The sequence below is a fragment of the Salvelinus alpinus genome, chromosome 13 (genome assembly GCF_045679555.1).
Source record: "Salvelinus alpinus chromosome 13, SLU_Salpinus.1, whole genome shotgun sequence".
In the NCBI taxonomy this organism is placed as follows: Eukaryota; Metazoa; Chordata; class Actinopteri; order Salmoniformes; family Salmonidae; genus Salvelinus; species Salvelinus alpinus.
This window is the reverse complement of record NC_092098.1, coordinates 47,216,737-47,244,318: the sequence shown is the minus strand read 5'-3', so window position 1 is coordinate 47,244,318 and position 27,582 is coordinate 47,216,737. Positions and strand designations below refer to the sequence as shown.

Sequence of the window (27,582 nt, the reverse complement as noted above, 5' to 3'; positions counted from 1 at the left end):
TAACACTGCGATGGAGACATTCACATAGAGATGCTCTGTTTCAGCAGACATACTGTAGCTGTGCAGTGCTTGTGTTGGCAATGGGCCCATCCATTTTCAATGCAGAATAACCAATTATCTGTTGCACATCTTAATTGGCGTTCCAGATAGATGCAGTGCATTCCCACAACGGCGCTCATTGTGTTAGTGAAGTGAGGCTCACTCTGCATAGCTACAGGACACGTTAATGTTACCAAACCACACTTGATTTTTCAGCATAAACCTGTAACCCTGTTTCCCCCCTCTCTGCCCCTCTCCTCCCCCTCAGCGGGGGAAATGTTTGACTCTGAGCCCAAGGGGAAGTGGGATGAGGACTGGGACAAGAGCAAAGGAGCCTTCCCCTTCAGTGAGAAGCTGGGAGAAATCAGCGACAAGATCGGCAGCACCATCGACGACACTATCAACAAGTTCCGCAAGAATGAGAGGGATGACTCGCCCGACAGAACCAGGTATTCCTGACTGTATTTAAGGGCAAAAGGAGATGTAATGCTGAACGTGTCCCGGCGACCCCAGGGATCTACACAGCTGATTCAAATGATCAACTCATCAGGCTTTGATTGTCTGAATCAGTGGAGTAGTGCTCGCACAAAAAAAACTAAACGTGGACCCCCTGGGGTCCCCGGGACCGAGTTTTGGAAACGCTGGCTTAAGTCAATACATCTGTTTAATGAGCATTTCTTTCATGTGTGTGTTGTTCCCTTTCTCCCCCCCAGTGACAACGAGGAGGACAGGGTATCGCGGAACGGCCGGCCGGTGTCGGGGTCGGGGAAGCTGTCGGAGTTCAGAGACGAGGAGGAGACTGTTACGACCACGAGCATCCAGATCAGCCATGCAACGGAGACTACCACCACACGCAGACGGGCCGGCATCCGCTCCAAAACCGTGGACCTGGGGGCCGCTGCACACTACACAGGGGAAAGGGGCAGGCTGGACGCAGACAACGTAAAGGTACCTCTGTCCTCCCTGTATCTCACTCTGACCTCCCTGTTTCTCACTCTGACCTCCCTGTATCTCACTCTGTCCTCTCTGTTTCTCACTCTGTCCTCCCTGTTTCTCACTCTGTCCTCCCTGTATCTCACTCTGACCTCCCTGTTTCTCACTCTGACCTCCCTGTATCTCACCCTGTCCTCCCTGTTTCTCACTCTGTCCTCCCTGTATCTCACTCTGACCTCCCTGTATCTCACTCTGACCTCCCTGTTTCTCACTCTGTCCTCCCTGTTTCTCACTCTGTCCTCCCTGTATCTCACTCTGACCTCCCTGTTTCTCACTCTGTCCTCCCTGTTTCTCACTCTGTCCTCCCTGTATCTCACTCTGACCTCCCTGTATCTCACTCTGACCTCCCTGTATCTCACTCTGGCCTCCCTGTTTCTCACTCTGGCCTCCCTGTTTCTCACTCTGACCTCCCTGTATCTCACTCTGTACTCCCTGTTTCTCACTCTGACCTCCCTGTATCTCACTCTGACCTCCCTGTATCTCACTCTGACCTCCCTGTATCTCACTCTGTCCTCCCTGTATCTCACTCTGTCCTCCCTGTTTCTCACTCTGTCCTCCCTGTTTCTCACTCTGACCTCCCTGTATCTCACTCTGACCTCCCTGTATCTCACTCTGACCTCCCTGTATCTCACTCTGTCCTCCCTGTATCTCACTCTGACCTCCCTGTATCTCACTCTGGCCTCCCTGTTTCTCACTCTGGCCTCCCTGTTTCTCACTCTGTCCTCCCTGTATCTCACTCTGACCTCCCTGTATCTCACTCTGACCTCCCTGTATCTCACCCTGACCTCCCTGTATCTCACCCTGACCTCCCTGTATCTCACCCTGACCTCCCTGTATCTCACCCTGTCCTCCCTGTTTCTCACTCTGTCCTCCCTGTATCTCACTCTGACCTCCCTGTATCTCACTCTGGCCTCCCTGTTTCTCCCTCTGTCCTCTCTGTTTCTCACTCTGACCTCCCTGTATCTCACTCTGACCTCCCGGTATCTCACTCTGACCTCCCGGTATCTCACTCTGGCCTCCCTGTTTCTCCCTCTGTCCTCTCTGTTTCTCACTCTGACCTCCCTGTATCTCACTCTGTCCTCCCTGTATCTCACTCTGTCCTCCCTGTATCTCACTCTGTCCTCCCTGTATCTCACTCTGTCCTCCCTGTATCTCACTCTGACCTCCCTGTTTCTCACTCTGACCTCCCTGTTTCTCACTCTGGCCTCCCTGTATCTCACTCTGTCCTCCCTGTATCTCACTCTGTCCTCCCTGTATCTCACTCTGACCTCCCTGTATCTCACTCTGGCCTCCCTGTTTCTCACTCTGGCCTCCCTGTTTCTCACTCTGACCTCCCTGTATCTCACTCTGTCCTCCCTGTTTCTCACTCTGACCTCCCTGTATCTCACTCTGACCTCCCTGTATCTCACTCTGCCCTCCCTGTTTCTCACTCTGACCTCCCTGTATCTCACGCTGACCTCCCTGTATCTCACTCTGTCCTCCCTGTATCTCACTCTGTCCTCCCTGTTTCTCACTCTGACCTCCCTGTATCTCACTCTGACCTCCCTGTATCTCACTCTGACCTCCCTGTATCTCACTCTGTCCTCCCTGTATCTCACTCTGGCCTCCCTGTTTCTCACTCTGGCCTCCCTGTTTCTCACTCTGGCCTCCCTGTATCTCACTCTGACCTCCCTGTATCTCACGCTGACCTCCCTGTATCTCACTCTGTCCTCCCTGTATCTCCCTCTGTCCTCTCTGTTTCTCACTCTGACCTCCCTGTATCTCACTCTGACCTCCCTGTATCTCACTCTGACCTCCCGGTATCTCACTCTGGCCTCCCGGTATCTCACTCTGGCCTCCCTGTTTCTCCCTCTGTCCTCTCTGTTTCTCACTCTGACCTCCCTGTATCTCACTCTGGCCTCCCTGTTTCTCACTCTGACCTCCCTGTATCTCACTCTGACCTCCCTGTATCTCCCTCTGTCCTCTCTGTTTCTCACTCTGACCTCCCTGTATCTCACTCTGACCTCCCTGTATCTCACTCTGGCCTCCCTGTTTCTCACTCTGGCCTCCCTGTTTCTCACTCTGACCTCCCTGTATCTCACTCTGACCTCCCTGTTTCTCCCTCTGTCCTCTCTGTTTCTCCCTCTGACCTCCCTGTTTCTCACTCTGTCCTCTCTGTTTCTCACTCTGTCCTCCCTGTATCTCACTCTGACCTCCCTGTATCTCACTCTGACCTCCCTGTTTCTCACTCTGTCCTCCCTGTATCTCACTCTGACCTCCCTGTATCTCACTCTGACCTCCCTGTATCTCACTCTGACCTCCCTGTATCTCACTCTGACCTCCCTGTATCTCACTCTGACCTCCCTGTATCTCACTCTGACCTCCCTGTATCTCACTCTGGCCTCCCTGTTTCTCCCTCTGTCCTCTCTGTATCTCATTCTGACCTCCCTGTATCTCACTCTGGCCTCCCTGTATCTCACTCTGGCCTCCCTGTTTCTCACTCTGTCCTCCCTGTATCTCCCTCTGACCCCCCTATATCTCACCCTGACCTCCCTGTATCTCACTCTGGCCTCCCTGTATCTCACTCTGGCCTCCCTGTTTCTCACTCTGGCCTCCCTGTATCTCACTCTGTCCTCCCTGTTTCTCACTCTGGCCTCCCTGTATCTCACTCTGTCCTCCCTGTTTCTCACTCTGTCCTCCCTGTATCTCACTCTGACCTCCCTGTTTCTCACTCTGTCCTCCCTGTATCTCACCCTGACCTCCCTGTATCTCACCCTGACCTCCCTGTTTCTCACTCTGGCCTCCCTGTATCTCACTCTGTCCTCTCTGTTTCTCACTCTGTCCTCCCTGTATCTCACTCTGACCTCCCTGTATCTCACTCTGACCTCCCTGTATCTCACTCTGACCTCCCTGTATCTCACTCTGGCCTCCCTGTATCTCACTCTGGCCTCCCTGTATCTCACTCTGGCCTCCCTGTTTCTCCCTCTGTCCTCTCTGTATCTCACTCTGACCTCCCTGTATCTCACTCTGGCCTCCCTGTATCTCACTCTGGCCTCCCTGTATCTCACTCTGTCCTCCCTGTTTCTCACTCTGTCCTCCCTGTATCTCCCTCTGTCCTCCCTGTTTCTCCCTCTGTCCTCTCTGTATCTCACTCTGTCCTCCCTGTATCTCACTCTGTCCTCCCTGTTTCTCACTCTGTCCTCCCTGTATCTCCCTCTGATCTCCCTGTTTCTCACTCTGACCTCCCTGTTTCTCACTCTGACCTCCCTGTTTCTCACTCTGGCCTCCCTGTATCTCACTCTGACCTCCCTGTATCTCACTCTGGCCTCCCTGTATCTCACTCTGACCTCCCTGTATCTCACTCTGACCTCCCTGTATCTCACTCTGACCTCCCTGTTTCTCACTCTGTCCTCCCTGTATCTCACTCTGGCCTCCCTGTATCTCACTCTGTCCTCCCTGTTTCTCACTCTGTCCTCCCTGTATCTCCCTCTGTCCTCCCTGTTTCTCCCTCTGTCCTCTCTGTATCTCACTCTGTCCTCCCTGTATCTCACTCTGGCCTCCCTGTATCTCACTCTGTCCTCCCTGTTTCTCACTCTGTCCTCCCTGTATCTCACTCTGACCTCCCTGTATCTCACCCTGACCTCCCTGTATCTCACCCTGACCTCCCTGTATCTCACCCTGACCTCCCTGTATCTCACCCTGTCCTCCCTGTTTCTCACTCTGTCCTCCCTGTATCTCACTCTGGCCTCCCTGTATCTCACTCTGGCCTCCCTGTATCTCACTTTGACCTCCCTGTTTCTCACTCTGACATCCCTGTATCTCACTCTGGCCTCCCTGTTTCTCACTCTGACCTCCCTGTATCTCACTCTGACCTCCCTGTATCTCACTCTGACCTCCCTGTATCTCACTCTGGCCTCCCTGTTTCTCACTCTGACCTCCCTGTATCTAACTCTGACCTCCCTGTTTCTCCCTCTGTCCTCTCTGTTTCTCACTCTGACCTCCCTGTATCTCACTCTGACCTCCCTGTATCTCACTCTGGCCTCCCTGTTTCTCACTCTGGCCTCCCTGTTTCTCACTCTGACCTCCCTGTATCTCACTCTGACCTCCCTGTTTCTCCCTCTGTCCTCTCTGTTTCTCCCTCTGACCTCCCTGTTTCTCACTCTGTCCTCTCTGTTTCTCACTCTGTCCTCCCTGTATCTCACTCTGACCTCCCTGTATCTCACTCTGACCTCCCTGTTTCTCACTCTGTCCTCCCTGTATCTCACTCTGACCTCCCTGTATCTCACTCTGACCTCCCTGTATCTCACTCTGACCTCCCTGTATCTCACTCTGACCTCCCTGTATCTCACTCTGACCTCCCTGTATCTCACTCTGTCCTCCCTGTATCTCACTCTGACCTCCCTGTTTCTCACTCTGACCTCCCTGTATCTCACTCTGACCTCCCTGTATCTCACTCTGGCCTCCCTGTATCTCACTTTGACCTCCCTGTTTCTCACTCTGACATCCCTGTATCTCACTCTGGCCTCCCTGTTTCTCACTCTGACCTCCCTGTATCTCACTCTGACCTCCCTGTATCTCACTCTGACCTCCCTGTATCTCACTCTGGCCTCCCTGTTTCTCACTCTGACCTCCCTGTATCTCACTCCGACCTCCCTGTTTCTCCCTCTGTCCTCTCTGTTTCTCACTCTGACCTCCCTGTATCTCACTCTGACCTCCCTGTATCTCACTCTGGCCTCCCTGTTTCTCACTCTGACCTCCCTGTTTCTCACTCTGACCTCCCTGTATCTCACTCTGACCTCCCTGTTTCTCCCTGTTTCTCCCTCTGTCCTCTCTGTTTCTCACTCTGTCCTCTCTGTTTCTCACTCTGACCTCCCTGTATCTCACTCTGACCTCCCTGTATCTCACTCTGACCTCCCTGTTTCTCACTCTGTCCTCCCTGTATCTCACTCTGACCTCCCTGTATCTCACTCTGACCTCCCTGTATCTCACTCTGACCTCCCTGTATCTCACTCTGACCTCCCTGTATCTCACTCTGACCTCCCTGTATCTCACTCTGTCCTCCCTGTATCTCACTCTGACCTCCCTGTTTCTCACTCTGACCTCCCTGTATCTCACTCTGACCTCCCTGTATCTCACTCTGACCTCCCTGTATCTCACTCTGACCTCCCTGTATCTCACTCTGACCTCCCTGTATCTCACTCTGACCTCCCTGTTTCTCCCTCTGTCCTCTCTGTATCTCACTCTGACCTCCCTGTATCTCACTCTGGCCTCCCTGTATCTCACTCTGTCCTCCCTGTTTCTCACTCTGTCCTCCCTGTATCTCCCTCTGATCTCCCTGTTTCTCACTCTGACCTCCCTGTTTCTCACTCTGACCTCTCTGTTTCTCACTCTGGCCTCCCTGTATCTCACTCTGACCTCCCTGTATCTCACTCTGGCCTCCCTGTATCTCACTCTGACCTCCCTGTATCTCACTCTGACCTCCCTGTTTCTCACTCTGTCCTCTCTGTTTCTCACTCTGTCCTCCCTGTATCTCACTCTGACATCCCTGTATCTCACTCTGACCTCCCTGTATCTCACTCTGACCTCCCTGTTTCTCACTCTGACCTCCCTGTTTCTCACTCTGTCCTCTCTGTTTCTCACTCTGTCCTCCCTGTATCTCACTCTGACCTCCCTGTATCTCACTCTGTCCTCCCTGTATCTCACTCTGACCTCCCTGTATCTCACTCTGACCTCCCTGTATCTCACTCTGACCTCCCTGTATCTCACTCTGTCCTCCCTGTATCTCACTCTGACCTCCCTGTTTCTCACTCTGACCTCCCTGTATCTCACTCTGGCCTCCCTGTATCTCACTCTGGCCTCCCTGTATCTCACTCTGGCCTCCCTGTATCTCACTCTGGCCTCCCTGTATCTCACTCTGACCTCCCTGTATCTCACTCTGACCTCCCTGTATCTCACTCTGACCTCCCTGTATCTCACTCTGGCCTCCCTGTTTCTCCCTCTGTCCTCTCTGTATCTCACTCTGACCTCCCTGTATCTCACTCTGTCCTCCCTGTATCTCACTCTGGCCTCCCTGTATCTCACTCTGGCCTCCCTGTATCTCACTCTGTCCTCCCTGTTTCTCACTCTGTCCTCCCTGTATCTCCCTCTGACCTCCCTGTATCTCACCCTGACCTCCCTGTATCTCACTCTGGCCTCCCTGTATCTCACTCTGGCCTCCCTGTTTCTCACTCTGGCCTCCCTGTATCTCACTCTGTCCTCCCTGTTTCTCACTCTGGCCTCCCTGTATCTCACTCTGTCCTCCCTGTTTCTCACTCTGTCCTCCCTGTATCTCACTCTGACCTCCCTGTTTCTCACTCTGTCCTCCCTGTATCTCACCCTGACCTCCCTGTATCTCACCCTGACCTCCCTGTTTCTCACTCTGGCCTCCCTGTATCTCACTCTGTCCTCTCTGTTTCTCACTCTGTCCTCTCTGTATCTCACTCTGACCTCCCTGTATCTCACTCTGACCTCCCTGTATCTCACTCTGACCTCCCTGTATCTCACTCTGACCTCCCTGTATCTCACTCTGACCTCCCTGTATCTCACTCTGGCCTCCCTGTATCTCACTCTGGCCTCCCTGTTTCTCCCTCTGTCCTCTCTGTATCTCACTCTGACCTCCCTGTATCTCACTCTGTCCTCCCTGTATCTCACTCTGGCCTCCCTGTATCTCACTCTGTCCTCCCTGTTTCTCACTCTGTCCTCCCTGTATCTCCCTCTGTCCTCCCTGTTTCTCCCTCTGTCCTCTCTGTATCTCACTCTGTCCTCCCTGTATCTCACTCTGGCCTCCCTGTATCTCACTCTGTCCTCCCTGTTTCTCACTCTGTCCTCCCTGTATCTCCCTCTGATCTCCCTGTTTCTCACTCTGACCTCCCTGTTTCTCACTCTGACCTCCCTGTTTCTCACTCTGGCCTCCCTGTATCTCACTCTGACCTCCCTGTATCTCACTCTGGCCTCCCTGTATCTCACTCTGGCCTCCCTGTATCTCACTCTGACCTCCCTGTTTCTCACTCTGTCCTCTCTGTTTCTCACTCTGTCCTCCCTGTATCTCACTCTGACCTCCCTGTATCTCACTCTGACCTCCCTGTATCTCACTCTGACCTCCCTGTATCTCACTCTGACCTCCCTGTATCTCACTCTGTCCTCCCTGTTTCTCACTCTGACCTCCCTGTATCTCACTCTGTCCTCCCTGTTTCTCACTCTGACCTCCCTGTTTCTCACTCTGACCTCCCTGTTTCTCACTCTGTCCTCCCTGTTTCTCACTCTGACCTCCCTGTTTCTCACTCTGTCCTCCCTGTTTCTCACTCTGACCTCCCTGTATCTCACTCTGACCTCCCTGTATCTCACTCTGACCTCCCTGTATCTCACTCTGACCTCCCTGTATCTCACTCTGACCTCCCTGTTTCTCACTCTGTCCTCCCTGTATCTCACTCTGACCTCCCTGTTTCTCACTCTGTCCTCCCTGTTTCTCACTCTGACCTCCCTGTATCTCACTCTGTCCTCCCTGTATCTCACTCTGACCTCCCTGTTTCTCACTCTGTCCTCCCTGTTTCTCACTCTGACCTCCCTGTATCTCACTCTGACCTAGTGGTCCTGCATGTCAATGTAGGCCAATAGGCTGTGTAGACTCAACAGAACCTGCTTTTGAAGCCTATAGAGACACTGTTGAGTTGTCGGCGGAATCTATTTTCATCTTTGAGTTTTTCTAGAGACTGTCTCCCGTGGGACAGAAGAAAGCTGTGTTTCATCTCTTCTGACTGTCTAATGACATGATAGAAACGGATGGCAGCAGGACCAGTGAACAGGAGGAGCTCCTGGGATGCCTAATCCAAACTGATCTAGACTAAATGACATGGCAGCAGGACCAGTGAACAGGAGGAGCTCCTGGGATGCCTAATCCTAACTGTTTCTAGACTAATGCTGCTCTCTTGTGGCAGCTTTAGGAAGTGTAGCACCGTGTTTTATTCCAACTCAAATTAAAAGTGAACAGCTTGTGTGAGTGTCCTTATCTAAATTCTCTGTGCCCTCTTCAGACGTCTGTTAGCCAGTCTTCAAGCTGTGGCCTTGCAGACCTTCTTATGGTGGACTCTGAGTCCAGTCAGACTGCACCAGCAGGTGAGACCTATCACTCACTCATCTAATGAGCCAGTCAGCCACAGTGCTACACACATTGAGAAGAGGTCGCTATATATAAAGTGATAGCACTCTAAAGTAAGATGGCTCAAAGCCATACAGAATCACCACGAACAAGAGGGGAAGGAGCAGGCAGGCCTAAGATGCCAAGATGTCAGACCAGTGTTCCAGGCAGCGTAGGGAGAAAACGGGAGGGGAGGAGAGAACAGGAGAGGAGAAGGGGAGGAGAGGAGAGGGAGGAAGAGCATGGCATGGCCAGCTGTCTGAGACTGAGCCAGTGTTTGCTGGGAAGCAAATGCTGCATGTTCACACACACAGAGAGCTGCTGCGGTCCCTCGTGTCGTTGCCTTCTCCAACCAAAAGAGCTCGGGCCTGTCTCTCACACTCAGCCATACACTGGGAGGGAGGGAGGGAGGGAGGGAGGGAGGGAGGGAGGGAGACGACGTCCTCATCTCCTCCACTGATACTGTTCTCACTGTGTGTGTGTGTGTGTGTGTGTGTGTGTGTGTGTGTGTGTGTGTGTGTGTGTGTGTGTGTGTGTGTGTGTGTGTGTGTGTGTGTGTGTGTGTGTGTGTGTGTGTGTGTGTGTGTGTGTGTGTGTGTGTGTGTGTGTGTGTGTGTGTGTGTACCATCCAGGTGGCAGTTCAGACCTCCTCTGTGGTTTTGCTGACTTCTCCTCCCCAGCTGCCTCAGCCAGTCTCCCTTCATCAGCCGGTACGTCTCAGTGCTTCCCCTCTCCATCGTCTGAACACACTCTGCTGTCTGTATTACAGCTTCAATCTGAGGCAGGCCACTTCCCAATAACTCCAGCAGAAAACGTTTTCATAAACCTGGTAGCAGCGAGGGGAAAACTGAAGAGGTGAACAGCCATGCCACAGAGGTGTTTAGGGGGAGTCCCGCCTCCCGTCCCTCTCCGTGCCATCTCCTGCCCAGGGGGTTATGGCTGCGGACCACGTGATGTCCTGTGGAAGTGAAGGTGGTGTAATATTGATGTGTCTGGGATGAGACCAGAGGCCCTACCTGCTGAGCCTTATGAGGACAGACACACGTCAGCTCTCATTTCACACAGCTCATGTCCCCCAGCCTCCACCCTCTGCTGTGTGGATGGATGGATGGATGGATGGATGGATGGATGGATGGATGGATGGATGGATGGGAGAAAAGAGAGAAGGATGGAGGGGAATGAGAGCCCCAGCAACAAGTCTTTGGCAGTTTATCTGCTATTGTCAGAGTCCTCTCTGGATGTGTGTGTGCACGTCCGCATGTGTTCCCGTGCAGTACCCTCTGGTCCCGTGCAGTACCCTCTGGTCCCGTGCAGTACCCTCTGGTCCTGGTTTGTAGTCCCGTGCAGTACCCTCTGGTCCCGTGCAGTACCCTCTGGTCCCGTGCAGTACCCTCTGGTCCTGGTTTGTAGTCCCGTGCAGTACCCTCTGGTCCCGTGCAGTACCCTCTGGTCCCGTGCAGTACCCTCTGGTCCTGGTTTGTAGTCCCGTGCAGTACCCTCTGGTCCCGTGCAGTACCCTCTGGTCCCGTGCAGTACCCTCTGGTCCTGGTTTGTAGTCCCGTGCAGTACCCTCTGGTCCCGTGCAGTACCCTCTGGTCCTGGTTTGTAGTCCCGTGCAGTACCCTCTGGTCCCGTGCAGTGCCCTCTGGTCCTGGTTTGTAGTCCCGTGCAGTACCCTCTGGTCCCGTGCAGTACCCTCTGGTCCTGGTTTGTAGTCCCGTGCAGTACCCTCTGGTCCCGTGCAGTACCCTCTGGTCCTGGTTTGTAGTCCCGTGCAGTAGCCTCTGGTCCCGTGCAGTACCCTCTGGTCCTGTGCAGTACCCTCTGGTCCTGGTTTGTAGTCCCGTGCAGTACCCTCTGGTCCCGTGCAGTACCCTCTGGTCCTTGTTTGTAGTCCCGTGCAGTACCCTCTGGTCCCGTGCAGTACCCTCTGGTCCTGTGCAGTACCCTCTGGTCCCGTGCAGTACCCTCTGGTCCTGGTTTGTGGTCCCGTGCAGTACCCTCTGGTCCCGTGCAGTACCCTCTGGTCCCGTGCAGTACCCTCTGGTCCTGGTTTGTAGTCCCGTGCAGTACCCTCTGGTCCCGTGCAGTACCCTATGGTCCTGGTTTGTGGTCCCGTGCAGTACCCTCTGGTCCCGTGCAGTACCCTATGGTCCTGGTTTGTGGTCCCGTGCAGTACCCTCTGGTCCCGTGCAGTACCCTCTGGTCCTGATCCCACTGGGCTGTGTGTGCTGGTACTCCCCTTGGGTCGATCTCTGTTACCTTCACTGTTCACCTGCTGCCTGACAGGGTGGAAAAACTCCCCCTTACAGAAGAAATGGGACATGCCTCATGCCTTGTTCATTTCTCTTCAAGTTTTTGCAAATGCTGAACACTATGGATAATGAAATCTTCACTCCTTAGGGCCAGGGTCCAGTGGGAAGGGTGAGTTTGGGGATTGGAATGCGTTCTCCAGTCCGCCGGCCCCCACCCCACCCTCAGCTGACTTATTTGACCTGATTGGCTCCAATCACACCTCCCTCAGCGCCTCCCAAAGCATGACCTTCTCCATGTGTGGTACCCAGAGTGTGGGTGTCGCCAACACCGGCCTGCCCATCTCCAGATCACAGGTACGGGTGGCTCACAGGACTCCTCACTACATGAACCATTGTTATAGATGGAAGTGCCTCATTATCATGGAAGAGGTCTACGTTGTGAATACAAAGGATGTACACTATATATACAAAAGTATGTGGACACCCCTTCAAATTGGTTGATTCGGCTATTTCAGCCACACCGTTGCTACAGGTGAATAAAAGCGAGCACACAGCCATGCAAACTCCATATATTAACATTGGCAGTAGAATGGCTTTACTGAAGAGCTCAGTGATTTTCAACGTGGCACCGTCATAGGATGCCACCTTTCAGTTGGTCAAGTTTCTGTCCTGCTAGATCTGCCCCGGTCAACTGTAAGTACTGTTATTGTTAAGTGTAAATGTCTAGGAGCAACAACGGCTCAGCCGGGAATTGGTAGGCGACACAAGCTCACAGAACGGGACCGTCTGTCCTCGGTTGTAACACTCACTACCGAGTTCCAAACTGCCTCTGGAAACAACGTCAGCACAATAACTGTTCGTCGGGTGCTTCATGAAATGGGTTTCCATGGCCGAGCAGCCAAACACAAGCCTAAGATCAACAGGCACAATGTCAAGCGTCGACTGGTGGTGTAAAGCTCGCCGCCATTGGACTCTGGAGCAGTGGAAACGCATTCTCTGGTGTGATCAATCACGCTTCACCATCTGGCAGTCCGACGGACGGATCTGGGTTTGGCGGAGGCCAGGAGAACGCTACCTTCCCCAATGCATAGTTCCAACTGTAAAGTTTGGTGTAGGAGGAATAATGTTCCGGGGCTGTTTTTCATGGTTCGGGCCCCTTAGTTCCAGGGAAGGGGAATCTTAACGCTACAGCATACAATGACATCCTAGACAATTCTGTGCTTCCAACTTTGTGGCAACAGTTTGGGGGAGAAACTTTCCTGTTCTAGCATGACAATGCCCCTGTGCACAAAGCAAGGTACATACAGAAACGTTTTTTCGAGATTGGTGTGGAAGAACTTGACTGGCCTGTACAGCACCCTGACCTCAACCTCATCGAACACCTTTGGGATGAATTGGAACGCCAACTGCAAGCCAAGCCTAATCTCCTAACATCAGTGCCGACCTCACTAATGCTCTTGTGGCTAAATGAAAGCAAGTCCCCGCAGCAATGTTCCAACATCTAGTGGAAAGCCTTCCCAGAAGAGTGGAAGCTGTTATAGCAGCAAAGGGGGGACCAACTCCATATTAATGCCCATGATTTTGGAATGAGATGTTGGACTAGCAGGTGTCCACATACTTTTGGTCATGTAGTGTAGCATCTATGGGCTTTCATATTTTCATGTAGTGTGATTTGTAGGATAGATGATTGTGATAAACTGGCCTGTGTTTTTGTGTTGTCTCTTCTTTGGGTTGTTGTAGAACTTTGGACCAATGCAAGGGGGCTTATTGCCCCAGCACATGGAGCTCCAGACGCCCTGCCTCCCCTCCACATGGTCAGACCCCAGCGTCAACATCAGCCTGGACTTCCTGTCTCCTGGTATGCAGATGACCACCTGCAAGCCCAGCCTCAACAACATGTTACAGCAAGGTCTGTTATTAACTCACTGTCATCACTTATTTCTCTGTTGACCCTCAACTTGAAATTTCTATGTGTCCTTGCAGGAAGGTCTAACTGACGGTAATATCACCATATTTGTCATTTCAGATCCCCTGCTTTCAGGAGTCCAGCCGCCCATCAACCTGACTCAGAGTTTTGGAGGTCTGAATCTGAACATCCAGGCCACACCCATCAGACTTTCCACCAACCCCATGATGCCCGCCAGTGCCATGGGCCTAGGCATGCCTCCCACCATGGCAACGGGTACCATGGGGATGGGCGCCATGCGAATGGGAGGAGTGCCTGTCAATCAGGGAATTATGGGAGTGAACATGGTTGTGGCCCCCGCAGGCACCCTGGGTATGCCAGGGATGGGCGTAGGGCAGCCCATGGTCAACCCTGCCATGGTGCAACCCAAACAAGATGCCTTCGCCAACTTCGGCAACTTCGGGAAATGAGCGAGCTGAAGGATTTCTGTGGAAGAGTTTTGTTCAGAATACACCATTATGAACGGAAAGCTGCGTACATGGACTACTTGAGAAATATCTAATGGTGTTACCCTTCAATCCCTTCTCTTTATATACACTGAGTGTACAAAACATTAGGAACACCTTCCTAATATTGACTTGCACTCCCTTTTGCCCTCAGAACAGCCTCAGTTTGTCGGGGCATGGACTCTACAAGGTGTGGAAAGCATTCCACAGGGGATGCTGGTCCATGTTGACTCTAATGCTTCCCCACAGTTGTGTCAAGTTGGCTGGATGTCCTTTGGATGGTGGATCATTCTTGATCACACGGGAAACTGTTGAGCATGAAAAATACCCAGCAGCGTTGCAGTTCTTGCCACAAACCAGTGGGCCTGGCACAAACTCCTATGCCCTGTTCACTTAACACCCTATGAATGGCACACTTACACAATCCATGTCTCAAGACATCCTTCTTTAACCTGTCTCCTCCCCTTCATCTATCTGATGGAAGTGGATTTAAGTGACGTCATTAAGGGATCATAGTTTTCACCTGGATTCAGCTGGTCAGTCTGTCATGGAAAGAGCAGGTGTCCTTCATGTTTTGTACACTCAGAGAGTGTGTGTGTAATCAAGAGTTTGAATTAGTTTTTGGGCGGGAAGGGCTTAACATTACATGTTGTATACGGTTGGAAGCATATACATGATACTTTCTTGGTGTTTCTACCAACAACAGATAAATACTTCAGAAAACACGTTAAGGGTGTTACTGTGTCCCTTTTCTACTTTCATGTTGTCATGTCTCTGTTTTCAAACATGTCAGAAGAATGTTCAGGAATTACCTCACATTGACCATACTTCATGCCGGGACTCAGAACAGGAATGGCAAAATATGTAAATATATTTTTGGTGTGCAAAACAAAAAGTATTATTGCGCTATTAAAGATGTCTTGGAAAGTATGTGCTTTAAGGACAAAAGTCCACCAAGTCATTCAATTCCTCTGTTACATTTTTTTGTGTTTTCATGTAACATTTATATCTCCAACCTACAGTCTGTTACTGGTGTATGTTTAAACTGCACTTTCTACCATCGTAGTGGGTTAACCATCTGAATCAAGGTTAATATTATGAGTTAACGACAAAGCTGGTGACCACAAGCAGCAGCAGCTTCTGTTCTGCTTCCCAAATGGCACCGTGAAGGTAACGGGGTTCCATTTGGCCACCGTGAAGGTAACGGGGTTCCATTTGGCCACCGTGAAGGTAACGGGGTTCCATTTGGCCACCGTGAAGGTAACGGGGTTCCATTTGGGCACCGTGAAGGTAACGGGGTTCCATTTGGGCACCGTGAAGGTAACGGGGTTCCATTTGGCCACCGTGAAGGTAACGGGGCTCCATTTGGGCACCGTGAAGGTAACGGGGTTCCATTTGGGCACCGTGAAGGTAACGGGGTTCCATTTGGCCACCGTGAAGGTAACGGGGTTCCATTTGGGCACCGTGAAGGTAACGGGGTTCCATTTGGGCACCGTGAAGGTAACGGGGCTCCATTTGGGCACCGTGAAGGTAACGGGGTTCCATTTGGGCACCGTGAAGGTAACGGTGTTCCATTTGGGCACCGTGAAGGTAACGGGGTTCCATTTGGGCACCGTGAAGGTAACGGTGTTCCATTTGGGCACCGTGAAGGTAACAGGGTTCCATTTGGGACTCCCTGCTTTTCCATCCCAATGGGATCATGTACAGTGGCAGTGTTCCAGTGTTGCCCAGACAGAGACTGTCCTCTCCTTCCTTCTAGGGTGCCTCACAGTAAACCCCATACCTTGTCTCTGATGAGGGATGTGGTCACGAAGGCTGACACAAGAATAAATCAGTATTTGATCGAGATCCTTGATCAATCTAGTCCTTTAAACGTCGCTATATTCATGGATATTAAGCCCATGTATTTTAAGTATATTCATGGATATTAAGCCCATGTTTGCCACAGCATGATATAGGTATGAGGCGTATTGTGAGGTCATTGTGGGGATGTGTGTGACTGCGTGGTCAGCAGAAGTGGTCTGGCAGGCCTGGTGGTGATGGGGAAACTGGGGGTTATTGGGACTGTGGAGGGAGGAGACTATTGACTGATGATGATGAGTGAGACTGCATCCCTGCCTAGCACTTAAACGGGGGAGAGAGAGCGATTGGGCCTAGATTGAGTCACTCTGATCTGCCCAGTGGCACCCCTCATCTCTCTCCACTGTGATGGCTGATCCAACGGGTGTTTCTGTCTCACGACTCTCCCAACTGTGAAGGCTGATCCAACGGGTGTTTCTGTCTCATGTCTCTCTCTCAACTGTGAATGCTGATCCAACGGGTGTTTCTGGCTCGCGTCTCTCTCCACTGTGAAGGCTGATCCAACGGGTGTTTCTGTCTCACGACTCTCCCCACTGTGATGGCTGATCCAACGGGTGTGTCTGTCTCGTGTCTCTCTCTCCACTGTGAAGGCTGATCCAACGGGTGTGTCTGTCTCGTGTCTCTCTCTCCACTGTGAAGGCTGATCCAACGGGTGTGTCTGTCTCGTGTCTCTCTCTCCACTGTGAAGGCTGATCCAACGGGTGTGTCTGTCTCGTGTCTCTCCACTGTGAAGGCTGATCCAACGGGTGTGTCTGTCTCGTGTCTCTCTCTCCACTGTGAAGGCTGATCCAACGGGTGTTTCTGTGTCTCTCTCTCCACTGTGAAGGCTGATCCAACGTGTGTTTCTGTCGTGTCTCTCCACTGTGAAGGCTGATCCAACGGGTGTGTCTGTCTCGTGTCTCTCTCTCCACTGTGAAGGCTGATCCAACGGGTGTGTCTGTCTCGTGTCTCTCTCTCCACTGTGAAGGCTGATCCAACGGGTGTTTCTGTCTCGTGTCTCTCTCTCCACTGTGAGGGCTGATCCAATGGGTGTGTCTGTCTCGTCTCTCTCTCCAAATGTAAAGGTTGTTTCAAAGAGTGCTTGTGTCACTATAAAGGTACCCGTGGGCTCCCGACTGACGCAGCGGTCTAAGGCACTGCATCTCAGTGCTAGAGGTGTCACTACAGACCCTGGTTCAGCGGTCTAAGGCACTGCATCTCAGTGCTAGAGGTGTCACTACAGACCCTGGTTCAGCGGTCTAAGGCACTGCATCTCAGTGCTAGAGGTGTCACTACAGACCCTGGTTCAGCGGTCTAAGGCACTGCATCTCAGTGCTAGAGGTGTCACTACAGACCCTGGTTCAGCGGTCTAAGGCACTGCATCTCAGTGCTAGAGGTGTCACTACAGACCCTGGTTCAGCGGTCTAAGGCACTGCATCTCAGTGCTAGAGGTGTCACTACAGACCCTGGTTCAGCGGTCTAAGGCACTGCATCTCAGTGCTAGAGGTGTCACTACAGACCCTGGTTCAGCGGTCTAAGGCACTGCATCTCAGTGCTAGAGGTGTCACTACAGACCCTGGTTCAGCGGTCTAAGGCACTGCATCTCAGTGCTAGAGGTGTCACTACAGACCCTGGTTCAGCGGTCTAAGGCACTGCATCTCAGTGCTAGAGGCGTCACTACAGACCCTGGTTCAGCGGTCTAAGGCACTGCATCTCAGTGCTAGAGGCGTCACTACAGACCCTGGTTCAGCGGTCTAAGGCACTGCATCTCAGTGCTAGAGGCGTCACTACAGACCCTGGTTCAGCGGTCTAAGGCACTGCATCTCAGTGCTAGAGGCGTCACTACAGACCCTGGTTCAGCGGTCTAAGGCACTGCATCTCAGTGCTAGAGGCGTCACTACAGACCCTGGTTCAGCGGTCTAAGGCACTGCATCTCAGTGCTAGAGGCGTCACTACAGACCCTGGTTCAGCGGTCTAAGGCACTGCATCTCAGTGCTAGAGGCGTCACTACAGACCCTGGTTCAGCGGTCTAAGGCACTGCATCTCAGTGCTAGAGGCGTCACTACAGACCCTGGTTCAGCGGTCTAAGGCACTGCATCTCAGTGCTAGAGGCGTCACTACAGACCCTGGTTCAGCGGTCTAAGGCACTGCATCTCAGTGCTAGAGGTGTCACTACAGACCCTGGTTCAGCGGTCTAAGGCACTGCATCTCAGTGCTAGAGGTGTCACTACAGACCCTGGTTCAGCGGTCTAAGGCACTGCATCTCAGTGCTAGAGGTGTCACTACAGACCCTGGTTCAGCGGTCTAAGGCACTGCATCTCAGTGCTAGAGGTGTCACTACAGACCCTGGTTCAGCGGTCTAAGGCACTGCATCTCAGTGCTAGAGGTGTCACTACAGACCCTGGTTCAGCGGTCTAAGGCACTGCATCTCAGTGCTAGAGGTGTCACTACAGACCCTGGTTCAGCGGTCTAAGGCACTGCATCTCAGTGCTAGAGGTGTCACTACAGACCCTGGTTCAGCGGTCTAAGGCACTGCATCTCAGTGCTAGAGGCGTCACTACAGACCCTGGTTCAGCGGTCTAAGGCACTGCATCTCAGTGCTAGAGGCGTCACTACAGACCCTGGTTCAGCGGTCTAAGGCACTGCATCTCAGTGCTAGAGGCGTCACTACAGACCCTGGTTCAGCGGTCTAAGGCACTGCATCTCAGTGCTAGAGGCGTCACTACAGACCCTGGTTCAGCGGTCTAAGGCACTGCATCTCAGTGCTAGAGGCGTCACTACAGACCCTGGTTCAGCGGTCTAAGGCACTGCATCTCAGTGCTAGAGGTGTCACTACAGACCCTGGTTCAGCGGTCTAAGGCACTGCATCTCAGTGCTAGAGGTGTCACTACAGACCCTGGTTCAGCGGTCTAAGGCACTGCATCTCAGTGCTAGAGGCGTCACTACAGACCCTGGTTCAGCGGTCTAAGGCACTGCATCTCAGTGCTAGAGGCGTCACTACAGACCCTGGTTCAGCGGTCTAAGGCACTGCATCTCAGTGCTAGAGGTGTCACTACAGACCCTGGTTCAGCGGTCTAAGGCACTGCATCTCAGTGCTAGAGGTGTCACTACAGACCCTGGTTCAGCGGTCTAAGGCACTGCATCTCAGTGCTAGAGGTGTCACTACAGACCCTGGTTCAGCGGTCTAAGGCACTGCATCTCAGTGCTAGAGGTGTCACTACAGACCCTGGTTCAGCGGTCTAAGGCACTGCATCTCAGTGCTAGAGGTGTCACTACAGACCCTGGTTCAGCGGTCTAAGGCACTGCATCTCAGTGCTAGAGGTGTCACTACAGACCCTGGTTCAGCGGTCTAAGGCACTGCATCTCAGTGCTAGAGGTGTCACTACAGACCCTGGTTCAGCGGTCTAAGGCACTGCATCTCAGTGCTAGAGGCGTCACTACAGACCCTGGTTCAGCGGTCTAAGGCACTGCATCTCAGTGCTAGAGGCGTCACTACAGACCCTGGTTCAGCGGTCTAAGGCACTGCATCTCAGTGCTAGAGGCGTCACTACAGACCCTGGTTCAGCGGTCTAAGGCACTGCATCTCAGTGCTAGAGGCGTCACTACAGACCCTGGTTCAGCGGTCTAAGGCACTGCATCTCAGTGCTAGAGGCGTCACTACAGACCCTGGTTCAGCGGTCTAAGGCACTGCATCTCAGTGCTAGAGGTGTCACTACAGACCCTGGTTCAGCGGTCTAAGGCACTGCATCTCAGTGCTAGAGGCGTCACTACAGACCCTGGTTCAGCGGTCTAAGGCACTGCATCTCAGTGCTAGAGGCGTCACTACAGACCCTGGTTCAGCGGTCTAAGGCACTGCATCTCAGTGCTAGAGGCGTCACTACAGACCCTGGTTCAGCGGTCTAAGGCACTGCATCTCAGTGCTAGAGGCGTCACTACAGACCCTGGTTCAGCGGTCTAAGGCACTGCATCTCAGTGCTAGAGGTGTCACTACAGACCCTGGTTCAGCGGTCTAAGGCACTGCATCTCAGTGCTAGAGGTGTCACTACAGACCCTGGTTCAGCGGTCTAAGGCACTGCATCTCAGTGCTAGAGGTGTCACTACAGACCCTGGTTCAGCGGTCTAAGGCACTGCATCTCAGTGCTAGAGGTGTCACTACAGACCCTGGTTCAGCGGTCTAAGGCACTGCATCTCAGTGCTAGAGGTGTCACTACAGACCCTGGTTCAGCGGTCTAAGGCACTGCATCTCAGTGCTAGAGGTGTCACTACAGACCCTGGTTCAGCGGTCTAAGGCACTGCATCTCAGTGCTAGAGGTGTCACTACAGACCCTGGTTCAGCGGTCTAAGGCACTGCATCTCAGTGCTAGAGGTGTCACTACAGACCCTGGTTCAGCGGTCTAAGGCACTGCATCTCAGTGCTAGAGGTGTCACTACAGACCCTGGTTCAGCGGTCTAAGGCACTGCATCTCAGTGCTAGAGGTGTCACTACAGACCCTGGTTCAGCGGTCTAAGGCACTGCATCTCAGTGCTAGAGGTGTCACTACAGACCCTGGTTCAGCGGTCTAAGGCACTGCATCTCAGTGCTAGAGGTGTCACTACAGACCCTGGTTCAGCGGTCTAAGGCACTGCATCTCAGTGCTAGAGGTGTCACTACAGACCCTGGTTCAGCGGTCTAAGGCACTGCATCTCAGTGCTAGAGGTGTCACTACAGACCCTGGTTCAGCGGTCTAAGGCACTGCATCTCAGTGCTAGAGGTGTCACTACAGACCCTGGTTCAGCGGTCTAAGGCACTGCATCTCAGTGCTAGAGGTGTCACTACAGACCCTGGTTCAGCGGTCTAAGGCACTGCATCTCAGTGCTAGAGGTGTCACTACAGACCCTGGTTCAGCGGTCTAAGGCACTGCATCTCAGTGCTAGAGGTGTCACTACAGACCCTGGTTCAGCGGTCTAAGGCACTGCATCTCAGTGCTAGAGGCGTCACTACAGACCCTGGTTCAGCGGTCTAAGGCACTGCATCTCAGTGCTAGAGGCGTCACTACAGACCCTGGTTCAGCGGTCTAAGGCACTGCATCTCAGTGCTAGAGGTGTCACTACAGACCCTGGTTCAGCGGTCTAAGGCACTGCATCTCAGTGCTAGAGGCGTCACTACAGACCCTGGTTCAGCGGTCTAAGGCACTGCATCTCAGTGCTAGAGGCGTCACTACAGACCCTGGTTCAGCGGTCTAAGGCACTGCATCTCAGTGCTAGAGGCGTCACTACAGACCCTGGTTCAGCGGTCTAAGGCACTGCATCTCAGTGCTAGAGGTGTCACTACAGACCCTGGTTCAGCGGTCTAAGGCACTGCATCTCAGTGCTAGAGGTGTCACTACAGACCCTGGTTCAGCGGTCTAAGGCACTGCATCTCAGTGCTAGAGGTGTCACTACAGACCCTGGTTCAGCGGTCTAAGGCACTGCATCTCAGTGCTAGAGGTGTCACTACAGACCCTGGTTCAGCGGTCTAAGGCACTGCATCTCAGTGCTAGAGGCGTCACTACAGACCCTGGTTCAGCGGTCTAAGGCACTGCATCTCAGTGCTAGAGGCGTCACTACAGACCCTGGTTCAGCGGTCTAAGGCACTGCATCTCAGTGCTAGAGGCGTCACTACAGACCCTGGTTCAGCGGTCTAAGGCACTGCATCTCAGTGCTAGAGGCGTCACTACAGACCCTGGTTCAGCGGTCTAAGGCACTGCATCTCAGTGCTAGAGGCGTCACTACAGACCCTGGTTCAGCGGTCTAAGGCACTGCATCTCAGTGCTAGAGGCGTCACTACAGACCCTGGTTCAGCGGTCTAAGGCACTGCATCTCAGTGCTAGAGGCGTCACTACAGACCCTGGTTCAGCGGTCTAAGGCACTGCATCTCAGTGCTAGAGGTGTCACTACAGACCCTGGTTCAGCGGTCTAAGGCACTGCATCTCAGTGCTAGAGGTGTCACTACAGACCCTGGTTCAGCGGTCTAAGGCACTGCATCTCAGTGCTAGAGGTGTCACTACAGACCCTGGTTCAGCGGTCTAAGGCACTGCATCTCAGTGCTAGAGGTGTCACTACAGACCCTGGTTCAGCGGTCTAAGGCACTGCATCTCAGTGCTAGAGGTGTCACTACAGACCCTGGTTCAGCGGTCTAAGGCACTGCATCTCAGTGCTAGAGGTGTCACTACAGACCCTGGTTCAGCGGTCTAAGGCACTGCATCTCAGTGCTAGAGGTGTCACTACAGACCCTGGTTCAGCGGTCTAAGGCACTGCATCTCAGTGCTAGAGGTGTCACTACAGACCCTGGTTCAGCGGTCTAAGGCACTGCATCTCAGTGCTAGAGGTGTCACTACAGACCCTGGTTCAGCGGTCTAAGGCACTGCATCTCAGTGCTAGAGGTGTCACTACAGACCCTGGTTCAGCGGTCTAAGGCACTGCATCTCAGTGCTAGAGGTGTCACTACAGACCCTGGTTCAGCGGTCTAAGGCACTGCATCTCAGTGCTAGAGGTGTCACTACAGACCCTGGTTCAGCGGTCTAAGGCACTGCATCTCAGTGCTAGAGGTGTCACTACAGACCCTGGTTCAGCGGTCTAAGGCACTGCATCTCAGTGCTAGAGGTGTCACTACAGACCCTGGTTCAGCGGTCTAAGGCACTGCATCTCAGTGCTAGAGGCGTCACTACAGACCCTGGTTCAGCGGTCTAAGGCACTGCATCTCAGTGCTAGAGGCGTCACTACAGACCCTGGTTCAGCGGTCTAAGGCACTGCATCTCAGTGCTAGAGGTGTCACTACAGACCCTGGTTCAGCGGTCTAAGGCACTGCATCTCAGTGCTAGAGGCGTCACTACAGACCCTGGTTCAGCGGTCTAAGGCACTGCATCTCAGTGCTAGAGGTGTCACTACAGACCCTGGTTCAGCGGTCTAAGGCACTGCATCTCAGTGCTAGAGGTGTCACTACAGACCCTGGTTCAGCGGTCTAAGGCACTGCATCTCAGTGCTAGAGGTGTCACTACAGACCCTGGTTCAGCGGTCTAAGGCACTGCATCTCAGTGCTAGAGGCGTCACTACAGACCCTGGTTCAGCGGTCTAAGGCACTGCATCTCAGTGCTAGAGGTGTCACTACAGACCCTGGTTCAGCGGTCTAAGGCACTGCATCTCAGTGCTAGAGGTGTCACTACAGACCCTGGTTCAGCGGTCTAAGGCACTGCATCTCAGTGCTAGAGGCGTCACTACAGACCCTGGTTCAGCGGTCTAAGGCACTGCATCTCAGTGCTAGAGGCGTCACTACAGACCCTGGTTCAGCGGTCTAAGGCACTGCATCTCAGTGCTAGAGGCGTCACTACAGACCCTGGTTCAGCGGTCTAAGGCACTGCATCTCAGTGCTAGAGGTGTCACTACAGACCCTGGTTCAGCGGTCTAAGGCACTGCATCTCAGTGCTAGAGGTGTCACTACAGACCCTGGTTCAGCGGTCTAAGGCACTGCATCTCAGTGCTAGAGGTGTCACTACAGACCCTGGTTCAGCGGTCTAAGGCACTGCATCTCAGTGCTAGAGGTGTCACTACAGACCCTGGTTCAGCGGTCTAAGGCACTGCATCTCAGTGCTAGAGGTGTCACTACAGACCCTGGTTCAGCGGTCTAAGGCACTGCATCTCAGTGCTAGAGGTGTCACTACAGACCCTGGTTCAGCGGTCTAAGGCACTGCATCTCAGTGCTAGAGGTGTCACTACAGACCCTGGTTCAGCGGTCTAAGGCACTGCATCTCAGTGCTAGAGGTGTCACTACAGACCCTGGTTCAGCGGTCTAAGGCACTGCATCTCAGTGCTAGAGGTGTCACTACAGACCCTGGTTCAGCGGTCTAAGGCACTGCATCTCAGTGCTAGAGGTGTCACTACAGACCCTGGTTCAGCGGTCTAAGGCACTGCATCTCAGTGCTAGAGGCGTCACTACAGACCCTGGTTCAGCGGTCTAAGGCACTGCATCTCAGTGCTAGAGGTGTCACTACAGACCCTGGTTCAGCGGTCTAAGGCACTGCATCTCAGTGCTAGAGGTGTCACTACAGACCCTGGTTCAGCGGTCTAAGGCACTGCATCTCAGTGCTAGAGGTGTCACTACAGACCCTGGTTCAGCGGTCTAAGGCACTGCATCTCAGTGCTAGAGGTGTCACTACAGACCCTGGTTCAGCGGTCTAAGGCACTGCATCTCAGTGCTAGAGGTGTCACTACAGACCCTGGTTCAGCGGTCTAAGGCGCTGCATCTCAGTGCTAGAGGCGTCACTACAGACCCTGGTTCAGCGGTCTAAGGCACTGCATCTCAGTGCTAGAGGCGTCACTACAGACCCTGGTTCAGCGGTCTAAGGCACTGCATCTCAGTGCTAGAGGCGTCACTACAGACCCTGGTTCAGCGGTCTAAGGCACTGCATCTCAGTGCTAGAGGTGTCACTACAGACCCTGGTTCAGCGGTCTAAGGCACTGCATCTCAGTGCTAGAGGCGTCACTACAGACCCTGGTTCAGCGGTCTAAGGCACTGCATCTCAGTGCTAGAGGTGTCACTACAGACCCTGGTTCAGCGGTCTAAGGCACTGCATCTCAGTGCTAGAGGTGTCACTACAGACCCTGGTTCAGCGGTCTAAGGCACTGCATCTCAGTGCTAGAGGCGTCACTACAGACCCTGGTTCAGCGGTCTAAGGCACTGCATCTCAGTGCTAGAGGCGTCACTACAGACCCTGGTTCAGCGGTCTAAGGCACTGCATCTCAGTGCTAGAGGCGTCACTACAGACCCTGGTTCAGCGGTCTAAGGCACTGCATCTCAGTGCTAGAGGCGTCACTACAGACCCTGGTTCAGCGGTCTAAGGCACTGCATCTCAGTGCTAGAGGCGTCACTACAGACCCTGGTTCAGCGGTCTAAGGCACTGCATCTCAGTGCTAGAGGTGTCACTACAGACCCTGGTTCAGCGGTCTAAGGCACTGCATCTCAGTGCTAGAGGCGTCACTACAGACCCTGGTTCAGCGGTCTAAGGCACTGCATCTCAGTGCTAGAGGTGTCACTACAGACCCTGGTTCAGCGGTCTAAGGCACTGCATCTCAGTGCTAGAGGTGTCACTACAGACCCTGGTTCAGCGGTCTAAGGCACTGCATCTCAGTGCTAGAGGCGTCACTACAGACCCTGGTTCAGCGGTCTAAGGCACTGCATCTCAGTGCTAGAGGTGTCACTACAGACCCTGGTTCAGCGGTCTAAGGCACTGCATCTCAGTGGTAGAGGTGTCACTACAGACCCTGGTTCAGCGGTCTAAGGCACTGCATCTCAGTGCTAGAGGTGTCACTACAGACCCTGGTTCAGCGGTCTAAGGCACTGCATCTCAGTGCTAGAGGCGTCACTACAGACCCTGGTTCAGCGGTCTAAGGCACTGCATCTCAGTGCTAGAGGCGTCACTACAGACCCTGGTTCAGCGGTCTAAGGCACTGCATCTCAGTGGTAGAGGCGTCACTACAGACCCTGGTTCAGCGGTCTAAGGCACTGCATCTCAGTGCTAGAGGTGTCACTACAGACCCTGGTTCAGCGGTCTAAGGCACTGCATCTCAGTGCTAGAGGTGTCACTACAGACCCTGGTTCAGCGGTCTAAGGCACTGCATCTCAGTGCTAGAGGCGTCACTACAGACCCTGGTTCAGCGGTCTAAGGCACTGCATCTCAGTGGTAGAGGTGTCACTACAGACCCTGGTTCAGCGGTCTAAGGCACTGCATCTCAGTGGTAGAGGTGTCACTACAGACCCTGGTTCAGCGGTCTAAGGCACTGCATCTCAGTGGTAGAGGTGTCACTACAGACCCTGGTTCAACGGTCTAAGGCACTGCATCTCAGTGCTAGAGGTGTCACTACAGACCCTGGTTCAGCGGTCTAAGGCACTGCATCTCAGTGGTAGAGGCGTCACTACAGACGTGTCTTGGATCAAACTTTTTTGTGAGCATTTGCTGCTCACAGATGTTTAATATTTGAATACTTAACATTAAACAGACTGTAGTATGTTCATTTATATTATGTTGTATGAATCGGAGGGTTACTACAATCATTATTAGTTTATGCGAATGTAAAAAATAAGGATAAAGCATCTCTCATAAACTAGTTTATTTTCAGTACATACAGTTGAAGTCGGAACTTTACATACACTTAGGTTGGAGTCATTAAAACTCGTTTTTCAACCACTCCACAAATTTCTTGTTAACAAACTATAGTTTTGGCAAGTCGGTTAGGACATCTACTTTGTGCATGACACAAGTAATTTTTCCAACAATTGTTTACAGGCAGATTATTTCACTTATTTAACTTGTATCACAATTCCAGTGGGTCAGAAGTTTACATACACTAAGTTGACTGCCTTTAAACAGCTTGGAAAATTCCAGAAAATTATGTCATGGTTTAGAAGCTTCTGATATGCTAATTGACATCATTTGAGTCAATTGAAGGTGTACCTGTGGATGTATTTCAAGGCCTACCTTCAAACTCAGTGCCTCTTTGCTTGCCATCCTGGGAAAATCTAAAATCAGCCAAGATCTCAGAAATAAAATTGTAGACCTCCACAAGTCTGGTTCATCCTTGGGAGCAATTTCCAAACGCCTGAAGGTACCACGCTCATCTGTACAAACAATAGTACGCAAGTATAAACACCATGGGAACACACAGCCATCATACTGCTCAGGAAGGAGACACCTTCTGTCTCCTAGAGATGAACGTACTTTGGTGCAAAAAGTGCAAATCAATCCCAGAACAACAGTAAAGGACATTCTGAAGAGGCTGGAGGAAACAGGTACAAAATTATCTATATCACAGTAAAACGAGTCCCATATCGACATAACCTGAAAGGCAGCTCAGCAAGGAAGAAGCCACTGCTCCAAAACCGCCATAAAAAAAGCCAAACTACGGTTTGCAACTGCACATGGGGACGAAGATTGTACTTTTTGGAGAAATGTCCTCTGGTCTGATGAAACAAAAATAGAACTGTTTGGCCATAATGACCATCGTTATGTTTGGAGGAAAAGGGGGATGCTTGCAAGCCGAAGAACACCATCCCAACTGTGAAGCACGGGGGTGGCAGCATCATGTTGTGGGGGTGCTTTGCTGCAGGAGGGACTGGTGCACTTCACAAAACAGATGGCTTCATGAGGAAAGAAAATTATGTGGATATATTGAAGCAGCATCTCAAGACATCAGTCAGGAAGTTAAAGCTTGGTCGGAAATGGGTCTTCCAAATTGACAATGACCCCAAGCATACTTCCAAAGTTTTGGCAAAATGGCTTAAGGACAACAAGGTCAAGATATTGGAGTGGCCATCACAAAGCCCTGACCTCAATCCCATAGAAAATTTGTGGGCAGAACTGAAAAAGCGTGTGCGAGCAAGGAGGCCTAAAAACCTGACTCAGTTACACCAGCTCTGTCAGGAGGAATGGGACAAAATTCACCCAACTTATTGTGGGAAGCTTGTGGAAGGCTACCCGAAACGTTTGACCCAAGTTAAACAATTAAAGGCAATGCACCAAATACTAATTGAGTGTATGTAAACTTCTGACCCACTGGGAATGTGACGAAATAAATTAAAGCTGAACTAAATCATTCTCTCTACTATTATTCTGACATTTCACATTCTTAAAATAAAGTGGTGATTCTAACTGACCTAAAACAGGGAATTTTGTACTAGGATTAAATGTCAGGAATTGTGAAAAACTGAGTCTAAAATGTATTTGTCTAAGTTGTATGTAATCTTCCGATTTCAACTGTACTGTTTTGGATTGTACTCCATAGTATTTCTGTATTTAAACAGTTTATTAAATCATGACTAAAAGGACATTCTCTTGCAGAACTTTTATTTAAAGTTATTTTCTGTTTTGAGCTTAAAGAGAT

At 52.2% G+C, this 27,582-nt stretch overlaps 1 protein-coding gene across 3 annotated transcripts in view; it reads left to right on the top strand.

The window, feature by feature from the left end:
* The window catches only part of LOC139537809 (clathrin interactor 1-like), a 50,301-nt gene extending 35,473 nt beyond the window's left edge, over nt 1-14,828 (top strand). For 2 of the 3 annotated variants that reach the window (XM_071339608.1, XM_071339607.1), the window contains exons 6-12: nt 308-488; nt 753-987; nt 9,081-9,162; nt 9,817-9,894; nt 11,588-11,793; nt 13,180-13,348; nt 13,466-14,828. In XM_071339608.1, coding sequence (XP_071195709.1) covers nt 308-488; nt 753-987; nt 9,081-9,162; nt 9,817-9,894; nt 11,588-11,793; nt 13,180-13,348; nt 13,466-13,815 — 1,301 coding nt within the window. In that variant the 3' untranslated portion in view covers nt 13,816-14,828. The remainder of the gene's footprint in view (nt 1-307; nt 489-752; nt 988-9,080; nt 9,163-9,816; nt 9,895-11,587; nt 11,794-13,179; nt 13,349-13,465) is intronic. The other variant, XM_071339610.1, reaches the window with a different exon arrangement.
* Nucleotides 14,829-27,582: the final 12,754 nt, after the last annotated feature.